This window comes from Brassica napus, unplaced genomic scaffold (genome assembly GCF_020379485.1).
Source record: "Brassica napus cultivar Da-Ae unplaced genomic scaffold, Da-Ae ScsIHWf_2251;HRSCAF=2904, whole genome shotgun sequence".
NCBI classification, from domain to species: Eukaryota; Viridiplantae; Streptophyta; class Magnoliopsida; order Brassicales; family Brassicaceae; genus Brassica; species Brassica napus.
This window is the reverse complement of record NW_026015648.1, coordinates 20,220-31,152: the sequence shown is the minus strand read 5'-3', so window position 1 is coordinate 31,152 and position 10,933 is coordinate 20,220. Positions and strand designations below refer to the sequence as shown.

Sequence of the window (10,933 nt, the reverse complement as noted above, 5' to 3'; positions counted from 1 at the left end):
TTTGAGATTGTGGATACATTAGCATTAATATCCATAGTCTTTTCATGTCATTGTTTTTTTTTTTATCTATGTTGTTTAGTGTTTGAGTGACTGTCCACCACATCAAGCTTTGATTTCCTATCCATAAATTTAAGAGATCTATTCTTTTTATCTATGGTCACATTATTTTTATCTATGGTCATGGCGTCCACATCCACAACATAACCAAGATGTTGATCATAAAATAAAATAATAATTCAAACTATTTGAGTGTTAAAAAGGAATTATTTCGAAAAAAAAATAAAAAGTTCACGTGCTATTGGAACTGTGAGCCAATTTCTCTTTCATCTTAATAAGGCATAACCATCCACATTATTTGGACCCACCACAAAGTGCCTTGCAAGTAAAAAGTGTCACTATATGCAATAGAAACTCAAAATGTGTCTCAAATGATAATCAACTCAATTAATAATGTAACTAGATTTTGACCCGCGCTTCGAAAGCGCCGGTTTTTTACCGTTAATAAAAATGTGATATGAATTAGTGTTTTGATTATAATATACATTATTTAGTTATAAATTCATATGATATAGATGATTTTTTTTTAAAACTATATAATTTTATCAATTTTTTCTATTTGATATTTTGTATGTAGACTCTTATGTTGTTACAACACCATCTTTATATTTTGTAAGTATTTTGTAAGAGTTACATTGGTTGAGTTAATGAGATATAAGATTTACTTGGCATATTTTGGACTAATTTAATAGTATTTCAAGGGGTTTTAATAACTTTTACCAATATTTTCATATTCGACCCAAACCCGCGGACGAACTTGCAAATCTGGTGATTCATATATATAATTTAGTTCAGATTTAGTTAAAACCCGATATTTAAAAACTGTAACCCGTTAAACTCCTAAAATTCTTCATTATTGGTTTATCCGATAAAAACTCATATAAATTTGATGATATTTGTTTTTAAAATGATTCACCTTTTATATATTTTTAATAGTACATACATTTGAATAAACTGTATGATTTGTTTTCTTTTATAATTTTGATAATACCTGTACTATATCATTTAAATTTAATGAAGAAAATGGTGATAGAAAACTAAAATTTATTGTTAAAAATATCTTTTAGATATCTTTTTCTGAAATATTAAATAATGTGTTAGGTTATGGCATATATTTTGGTTGTTATCTGAAAATATTTCTTTTATTTTAAGATTTTGTTCGCCTAATATTTTGGTTGTTACCATTTTGAAGGGCTAAAAATATTAACCTAATATGGTAAAGGATTCCAAAAATTCTGGTATAAATGTACCCGTGATATTTTTTTTTATAGATTTCATTTTACTATGATTGGTTTATATTAAGAAAATATTTAGTAAATAAATACTGAGAATAGAAAAGTATATTCTCAAATGTGCAGTTGATGATTTTGAACTTTAATATATTCAATTTAATCTGCTACAATTATATTTTTAATTGTATAGATCATTCTCATATGTGGAAGACATGAACGTACCTCAGAGAACTTGTTTCAAGGTTTTATCATGTCCACTTGAATAGTTTGCTTCACCAAAATCCTTTTCTAATGTAGTATGTTTGTCAATTGTCATCTACATTAGAGCTCTAATATAAGAAAAAAAAATATGCCATGTAAGCAAATAGTGCATGAGAATGATGTAATTCAAACTATAACTATGAATCAATCTAAATCCTGTTGCAGAATTCTAAAAGAATGTAGTTGCAAGTCTGAAATCATCGAACATAAATACATTAATAAAGAAAATTGGTGATATCACTTTACGAATTATCATTGTGTTTCCCATCAACATGTGTAACTGAATAATTCATTTGTAGAGGTTTGTACTTTAATATTAGGTGAATTTTGATATTTGACTATGATACTATTTCGGTTTCATGTATCATATTAGTCTTCTGATGTTATTAGAACAGAGACAAATTAAAAAAATTATTGGAATACGTATGTATTACGGGGACAAATGTTATGTGTACCAATAACTGTTGAGCGAAAATATGGGTAACAATAGCATATTACATATAACGTATAAAAGTATTATTGAATAATACTATTATAGAACTTGATTGTTTATAATAAGTTAAGTTAAAAATGAAAAAGTCCAACAACCTTATATAAGTAGATTTTTTAAGATCCCTTCTCTTTTAATAGTATAGATATAAAGTAAAACACAAATAAAATCAACAAAATTTTGTTTTTGTTTTAATAAGATAGATGCATCAAAATAGTAATTTACAAACAAATATTTTATAAAAATAATTTTTAACAAAGAATTAATTATGAAAACCGTGTTACACATACATATTTAAGCAATAAATCGTCTTGTAAACTCTAAAGAGAAATTCTTTTTAAGTTAAAAGTGATGGTGGACATATAAAACCCAAAAGCAATGAAAGCCCAGCCCATACAAAATGACTATTTCTATTAAAAAAGAAAAAAGAAAGAAGCTCGTGCGTCTTGTTTCTAGCTCGAAGTCGAAGAAGATCACTAGGGTTGGTTCCTTTTCTTCGCTGCTCTCCATGGCTAGTTCTTCGAAGAAATCGGCCGCAGAAGCTAAATCATCGGGTAACACTCTCTTACGATTTTTCATATACCCTAATTTTAACAAATCTAGTCTCTTACTCGTATGAAGAGGTTTTTGATTTTACAGGCAAGCGAAAAAAGTCGGAAGATGATTTGGAGCAAGCTAATTTATTGGGTAACACTCTCTTAGGATTTTTCCTCTCCTCTTTTTTTTGGTTTTTCTACCAATAACAAATCCAACTCTGAAGAGGAACTTGGTTTTTTTTTTTTTTTCTTAAATAGTGAAGCGCAAGCTGAAAGATAATTTGGAGACCAAACATATGATTCTGAAGAAACATAAGGTAACCTAAGATGCGTATGAATATTTGATTTTTTTTTGGTTCTGCTTGAGTCGCAGCTAATTACACACTTGAATTCGAATTCAGGTTGCTGTAAAAAAGAAAACGATCTTGGTTGGCCGAGTCCCTACCCATGCTGGTATAGCAGATATCATTGATTTCTTCAAAGATGTTGGCCAAGTTGTTCGCGTTCAACGTATTGTGAAACCCTGGCTGAAGGCGAATACTAGAATTGCCTTTGTTAAGTTTGCTTCTTCTAACGAAGCAGAGAAGGTGAGAGAAAGAGAGTAGACCAGTGTATGAAACAATCATTTAACGAAGGTTGCTGATTAAATCTTGTTAATATTGTAGGCTGCCCAAAAGCTTGAAAATTTGCAGATTTTTGGTCAGATTATTGCATCTTACCGTCCTTCACGACTCAAGTAAATTCAATTTACTTAATTAATATTTTACCTGATTGTATTACACACGACTTAACTCTACTATTGTTTCTTTTTAGGTATTGCAAAGATCACATAGTCTGGTAAGAACTTTGATTATTTAGCCTTTTAGTGTTACATGCAGAAATTACAGGTTTTTTTTTTGTTGATATTATAGGAACAAAGATTACCTTCTAGGAAAAGAAGATGAGACACCTTCCAATTTTGTTGAGGTACCTCTTCCTGTTATCTTCATGATATGCCACAAATCTTCTGACGAGACTGCTACGTTTTGTTAAGTCAAAGTTTTCTACTTAAGAGTCGGCCCTCTTTCCTGTTAATTGCAGAGTGTTCTCTTTGTTTCCAATCTCTCTCCTCAGACTAAAATATTTCATATGTAAGATTACCACCTTTAATTCTCCGCTTCCATTGCCTGATAATTTGGATTACTTGAGCCTTAACTCTCCTCTCCGCTTTTTTTACAGCATCGATTACTTCAGTTATGTTGGAGAAGTGGTTACTGTTCGACTTATTGTAAATCCCGAGGGTAGGCATGTGGGCTATGGCTTTGTTGAGTTTGATTCTGCCGATGCAGCACATAATGCGCTCGAACTTATGAATGGTGAATACTTGCTCGATCACATGGTTTTTCTTGATGTGGCTAAGCTACCTCCGTACCGTCTTCTACACCAGTAAGTTTACTTTCCGTTTTATGGAAATTTGTTTCTCTAATTTATATTTTGCTAGAGTTTTAACATCATTATATATTTTTTTTGTTAATTAGGTACAACCTTGCAGAGAAGCTCTGGTAAGGGATTTAATGGTGAAGTTTTTTTCTTTTGTAAACATGGATACATCACTTTGTTCTCTCGAAATTTCAGTTACGAAGACTATCTTCGACGAGCGATCACAAAAGGAAGACTTGATGAAACTTCCTATGAAGAAGAAGAAGGCCTTGATGGAACTCCAAGTTTTGTTGAGGTACTTAAAAGAAACATTTAGCGTTTATTAACATATCTTTCGCTAATAAGTCTAAAGAGATGAAGCTTTAGATTGGCTACTTTTTTGTGTGTGTATTCTCCTTAGAATCGTGGTAACACACTTGGCTTTTAAATTCAGGCAGCTGCTGTAAGACGTAAGACTATATCTGTCGGCAATCTCCCTTGCCCAACTGTAATACGAGATATGTAAGTAGCATCTTTAAATTTCCTCTTCCGTTCTTGGAGCAAGTTTTTTTTCATGACTAATATTTTATCCTCCTTTTTGACAGCATCGATTTATACAAAGATGTTGGACAAGTTGTTCATGTTCGACTTGTTACAGACTGCGAGGGCAACCAAAATGGCATGGGCTATATTGAGTTTGCTTCTGCTAAAGAAGCAGAGAAGGTGAGCCGTAGTGACTTAATTTTTTTTTTTTAAAGTGTACTTTGAAAGTACCACCATTGCTGATTATGTCTTTTATATTGTAGGCGATGAAAGAGAAGTATTTGCATGGTCAAAAATTGTATCCTTATCCGGCTGAGGAATTTCCAAACCTTCCGCGTCCCAAGTAAATCAACATGTAACTCATTGATAAAAATATTTTACGTCACTGCAGAAGACTAACATTTTTTTTGGTTTTTTAATTAGGTATTGCATCGATCACAATGTTTGGTAAGAGATTTAACTATTTGTAATTTAAACTGAAAGTTCTAGGTACATATTTGAGCACATTGTTTTTTTTTTTTTTTTTTTTTTTTATCTTCCAGGTACGAAGATCAACTTGGACGAGAAAACCGTTTGATCGATGAGGAATTGGAGGAAGGATTTGGTGAAACTCATGATTTTGCCGAGGAAGTAGCATTAAGAAAAAAGACACTCTTTGTTTACAATCTCTCTCCCAACGTAACAACATGTCAGATGTAAGTAGCAGCACTTTGAATTTCCTCTGGAGTTAGCTTTTTCTGACTGATATTTTGCCTTGCAGCTCTGCTTACTACAAAAATGTTGGAGAAGTTTGCCGTGTTCGACTTGTTGTAAACCGCGAGGGTGAGCATGTGGGCTGTGGCTTTGTTGAGTTTGCTTCTGCTGTCGAAGCAAAGAAGGCGCTGCTGTACGAGAGTAGAGCTCTGAATATTCATATCATTTCTGACGTGGTTGAGATGTCTCCATACCCTATCCGACCCAAGTAAATTGATTTATTTGTTTCTCCAGTTTGTTTGCTAAATAATGTCGTTACATAAAAGACTGATGCTAATAGTCTTTGTTGATTAGGTACAACCTTGCAGAGAAGCTCTGGTAAGGGATTTGATCATTTTACTATTTGCCTTTTGAGTTTCTTTATCCACAGCACACTGGTTCCGTTGGTATACATGGAGAGATAACGAGACTGCTTTTTCAATATTCCAGGAGGAACGAAGAATACCTTCTACCAGTAAGCCTTCCGATAGAAGGAGATTATTTGGAGAAACCGGAGGTGACTAAATTATTCTGCGGTAAGAGGATAACCTTCTCTGACGATGACTGATGGAAGAAGATGAAGAAGCTATCTGGTGTTTTTTAACTTGTGATACATTTCAACTTGATGTTCTAGTTTAGTTATTGTGTTGAGTCTATGTTAAAATATGCTTTAACCTGTGATGTTTTGTTAGATTCAATCTTTCGCATCTTTCACCAAAGTGAAAAAGACCAGTGGTAGAATCATTTATATTAGTTTAATGGCTTAGTCTTATATTTTATGAGCACATTTGCTATAACAAAATAAAATATATATTTTTACGAACTATAGTACAAACATGTAGGAAATAATTATGTGAAGATTAGATTATGAGATCACAAATCAAATTATACACGCAAGTTAACACATTCATTCTAAGTCTAAACATAACTAACTAGTGGTGTGCCTGCGAAATTTGGTGGTTATTTATGTTGACGTGTGTGTGTGTTTTTTTTTTTTTTTTGCTTAAGATGTGTGTGTGTATGTTAGTAAACGTGTATATATATGTCAAAGACCCCAATATCTACGTAGTGTTTATAATCTTATGAGGACTTTAATATGCTTACGTAATCGTTTATCTTACTGGATATACAAATTGTGGTTTAGTAATAAAATCGATAAAAAAAAAAGCACTCAAAACGTTTTTGATAGGTCCTTGGATAGGTCCTTACCCGTTTTTGACTTTTGTAGAATATCCTATTAACCAGCGGTTCTTACCGGTTATGGATTAGATCTACTGTCAAAGGTCTGCTATTTTTTAAAAATATTCACCCTTCTGTCTTTACTCACCAGGTCTTAGAACGTCGTGTTCTTCCCCCGACTCGGGTCGGAGGGACCGCCGCCGCTTCTCCTTCCCGCCGGAAACCTTTATGACAACAATACGACAACCTTACCAACCTACTGGCAGACAACCAGACCTTGGATGACTCCTTCACAGTTTGGACCGTTGGACTACTAAGCCTCCTCCCTTCCAACAGACTGCTGTCCTGAAGCTTACCGGTGTCTACTCCTCATATAACCTTTTTAGTATTAGATAGATTAAAATCAATTAAACCCAATTGTATAGTTTTTACCATATTAATTTTTACTTTGGATATTTGGCATGGATTAACATAAACATGGTGATGTTATTGATATATTCTCGTACATTGCATGTTTTCCACTATATTATATGATGGTTATTGTAACTGACAAACTTTTTTCACTTACCAAATAAAATTGTATACTAGTTCATCACTTTGTAAAGTTTGGTTCTGAAAAGGTTGGTAATTAACATAATTTTTGTATCAATTAAAAAAACTAAAAAGAGATCTACTTCGGATTCTTTTAAAAAATATTATATTTTACAAATCTCTTTTATTTCTATAAAAACTTTAAAAACATTCTATTAATGATACATGTCACATTTCAAATGTCACAATATCTTTCTTTTCTTTTTTTTTTTGCTAAAAATGTTAATATCATGATGATGTTCAGATTTTACAATAAGTACAATCTAGATAATACTCTTTCTCAAATGTTACAACATTTTCAAATAATATAAGAAGGATTTTTTTATAAAAAAATTCAATCTATATACACATATTTATTAGTTTAAAGAAATAGATAATCTTGTATATTTGGAGATTATACATGTGCTATGGACTTTATACACATTACATGTAATATTTGGAATGGTTCGGTTCAATATTCTAAAATACTTTTGTTTTCTAAAATATTAACTAAATCCTGAAAAACGTATGTTTCTATTATTACATATCATAAAAAGAGTCATCCGGCAGAAATCGTTATAGATATTGTTGGCATATTATCTAATCTATTAATTTAGAATCCTATTTGAAATTAGTGTGACATTTTAAATTTGGACCTATAAAATATGTCTTACATACAATTTTATATGATAACCAGTATACTTAAATTAAACCAATCTATCTTATTAAAATAAAAGTATTTTAACTTTTTGTTTGGCAACATAGATAGCAGTTAAAAAATATATAGTGTTGTTTGGAAACATGGATAGCAGCAAATTAGAAAAAAAATTAATGGACTTATGCTATTAAAAAAATTGGAAGTCCATTACATTATATTAAAAAGTAATAGACTTATGTTAATTGATATACACATTCAAATCAAAATAATAATTTAAAATTGATTTATATCAAAAATTCATTAAAAAATATACATATATTCAAAAATTGATTTTTACTAACATATTTTCTAATAACCATTATAAAAATGTTTTCAATATATATAAGAAAAATACAATACAAAGCTCAATTTCAAACACCAGCTTAAATTATGGTTTTTATATTTCACACTGAAATTTAAAAATATATGTGATTATTTATATGATTGTACGTATAAAATATTATTAATTATAAGATTACTTATTTGATGGTACGTATAAAATACGATTAATTATATGATAACACATATTTTTATAACCTATGATGACACATATCTTTATATATAAAGTAAGCTTTGGATCCCTCCTAGGCCATCCACATAGGCGGACACGTCATCAATTAGAAAATATTGAGGGCGACACATGTCCTTTTTAATGAAACGCATCGTTTCTTCTTTTCTCTATCATCCCGAACATTTTTGTTCTGCGTTTCTCATCGATAGCGATGACGTTCCAGTTCCGTAATGGGGCGTTGTGATTTCTACGCCTTAAATCTTATTGTCTTTAATCTCATTAAACTAGACGCCCGCTATGATAGCTTCAGTTGCGTTGTTCAGTCGACGATTTCGTGTATAAATAGGTTCGTATCTCACTTCTTCGAATGGTGGTGAAGATTCCGCCGGCAGTCGAAAGCTCCTGGAAAGATGTCTCCGGCGGAGGCTGCGGTTTCGCAATGGCTACCTCAGGTTCGTCCAAACTCTTATCTAGGTTTCATAGAACGATTCATCAGTTTACAATTGATAGTTCAATCGGAATGAGATGGTTTTGTATTTGATTACTCGAGTGTTAATCAGAATCCGGGAAGCTGATCACATGCGGCTCGACGGATGATCTAGGTCAAATCTATGTCACATCAGGAAAGCACTGTGTAAGCTTTTCACTAACCTTTCTTCGTTGATTGTGTTCAGAACACAGTGTTCTAATTTGATATTGTTCTATGATTATGAGTTTTAGTCGAGTTACTCTTTCATAGGAGACTCCCGAGCCGTTTCCTCTGCCTCCGGAGGTTTGTGTACAGAAAGCTGAAGCTGGATGGGATCATTGTGTGGCGGTAACAGGTGACTTTCTTGATGTTTAGTTAGCTTTGACCACATTTGCGTAAAAGTTTGTTAATTTGATTTGTTTGGTTTGCATATAGAGAGCCATGAAGTTTATACATGGGGATGGAAGGAATGTATACCAACTGGAAGAGTGTTTGGACAAGTGGAAGGAGATTCGTGTGAAATGAACACCTCATTCTCTGCAGAGCAAGGTTAATCTCTTTTGCATGTTAAAATATCTCATGTAATGACTGGTCTTATATCTCATGTTCCAAGTGCTTCCAGAAGTTTCAACGCAGGTTCTCATCTTCCACCAGTGCATCATGTAATGATGTAACACTGTTGGGATTGTAAGGTAGTCCATGTTGAACACATTTCCATTCACTCTCTCTAAGTAATTTAAACCAATCTCATTCCCATACGTTATAACAAGTTATTGGGTGTGTGGGTATTAATGGTGAGATGAACAAACTGACAAAGCCTTTCTACTGCTGCAGTTTCTCAAGCGATGGTTGCAGATACTAATTCCCTTTCTTCTCTCTTTGTTGCTTTATTAGAGACCTTAGTCCATGTACTTAAACCTATTTGACATATAAGACGCATGGCTGGCAAACCAAATAACCTTAACCTTTCATGCCAAGCTCTCTAAGTTCAGACTTTTCATCAAACCATAAATCATTCACCCTAGCTCTGATATTAGATTAGAACCAACGCCAATTCCTACTTTTGATGGACAGGTAAGCGTACTCACTTACAACTGACGTGCTCTTCCTCTTAACATGTCAAACTGATCTTCACACAAACTCATTCGCAGGTAGGTAATGACAACTCGGGCAATGATATGCCAGGTTCTGGAGCTGTTAAAAAACTTACACCACTGATGGTGTAAAGTGTGAACAGTTGTGTCGCTCTGAACATCGTTGGCATCGGTACTATTGCTATTATTACATAGTATAAGTTAGTGAAAACCATGTAATGGTTAATCTTCAAGAGTATAGGAGTTTTAAACACTGTTGTGGACTTTAGCTGATGCTCTACTACCACTTTTTAAAAAGAATCCTCTAGACAAAAGTATTCTACCTCTTTCGGTCATGCTAATTATTGCATCTGATTCTTTTTCCTTCTCGATTTTTTGTACACAGCAAGGCAACTGCGTTTGTACGGCAACTACGTTTGCTCTTTTTTAGAAATGTCCATGGGATCTCTGATTTTCTACACATATATATCTGATACTTCAGTGCTTTTATTTTAAAAAAAAAAACTTTTGTACGTTGCCAGGCAAACTACGTACTTTTCTTAAAAGTGTCAATGTGATTTCAGATTTTCTACTCTCTTATATATATATAGGATCCTATAAGTGCTACTGGATATTTTAATAATTTTCGTACACTGCAAGGCAACTACATTTGCTCTTATAAGTGCAAATTAAACTTCATCAGAAATACCATTAGTCATTGAGTGGTTACGTAAGAATAGACCCAAGCTTCATAACCCTGTCAAAATTTCGTAACAATTAAATTAAAAACATTTTCCTGGATCAAGACCCATCCATCTCTTTCTCTAGCTATGGTGAAAAAAACCTTGCTGAAATAGGTGAATATGTAAGTGATCAATCAAAAAAGATTTACTGTTGGCTGAGGAAGAAGTTCTTTGCGTAACAACAAATCTTTTGATACAAAACATAGAAGAAACACATCAAAATAGAAACAAATGTATTTTTTTTTGGAAAAACTATAGAAATAGAAGCAGTTGTTAAACATTAAATTTAACCAAGATAAAATTTCCTTGCGCAGGCCAACCCCTAGGATAAACAAAAAAAATTGTGAAATATGACAACAACAATAATAGTAGAAATCAAACTAAATACTCAAAACAAAACATATCAAAATATTTACAGCTACAAAATAAAAACAGCCCATTA

At 32.4% G+C, this 10,933-nt stretch overlaps 2 protein-coding genes across 5 annotated transcripts; both read left to right on the top strand.

The window, feature by feature from the left end:
- The first annotated feature begins 2,425 nt into the window (after positions 1 to 2,425).
- On the top strand, positions 2,426 to 6,021 carry LOC106418493 (polyadenylate-binding protein 2-like). Its single transcript, XM_013859217.3, has 19 exons — positions 2,426 to 2,594; positions 2,680 to 2,727; positions 2,835 to 2,893; positions 2,978 to 3,163; positions 3,242 to 3,312; positions 3,390 to 3,413; positions 3,488 to 3,542; positions 3,657 to 3,706; positions 3,795 to 4,001; positions 4,094 to 4,117; positions 4,191 to 4,290; positions 4,429 to 4,496; positions 4,580 to 4,697; positions 4,781 to 4,860; positions 4,941 to 4,964; positions 5,060 to 5,212; positions 5,278 to 5,478; positions 5,565 to 5,588; positions 5,700 to 6,021. The coding sequence occupies exons 1-19, from the start codon at positions 2,441 to 2,443 to the stop codon at positions 5,815 to 5,817; spliced, it is 1,764 nt and encodes a 587-aa protein (XP_013714671.2). The 5' UTR covers positions 2,426 to 2,440; the 3' UTR covers positions 5,818 to 6,021.
- Positions 6,022 to 8,359: 2,338 nt separating this feature from the next.
- On the top strand, positions 8,360 to 10,233 carry LOC125575287. 4 transcript variants are annotated; one of them, XM_048773141.1, is made up of 7 exons: positions 8,360 to 8,658; positions 8,767 to 8,840; positions 8,946 to 9,030; positions 9,111 to 9,224; positions 9,298 to 9,406; positions 9,510 to 9,749; positions 9,827 to 10,233. In XM_048773141.1, exons 1-5 carry the CDS (start codon positions 8,574 to 8,576, stop codon positions 9,339 to 9,341), a joined length of 402 nt encoding a protein of 133 aa, XP_048629098.1. In that variant the 5' UTR covers positions 8,360 to 8,573; the 3' UTR covers positions 9,342 to 9,406; positions 9,510 to 9,749; positions 9,827 to 10,233. The 4 variants fall into 4 exon arrangements, with proteins under 4 accessions (XP_048629098.1, XP_048629096.1, XP_048629097.1 ...); XM_048773140.1 differs by having other exon boundaries at positions 8,361 to 8,658; positions 9,298 to 9,367; XM_048773139.1 differs by having other exon boundaries at positions 9,298 to 9,749.
- The last annotated feature ends 700 nt before the right edge of the window (positions 10,234 to 10,933 follow it).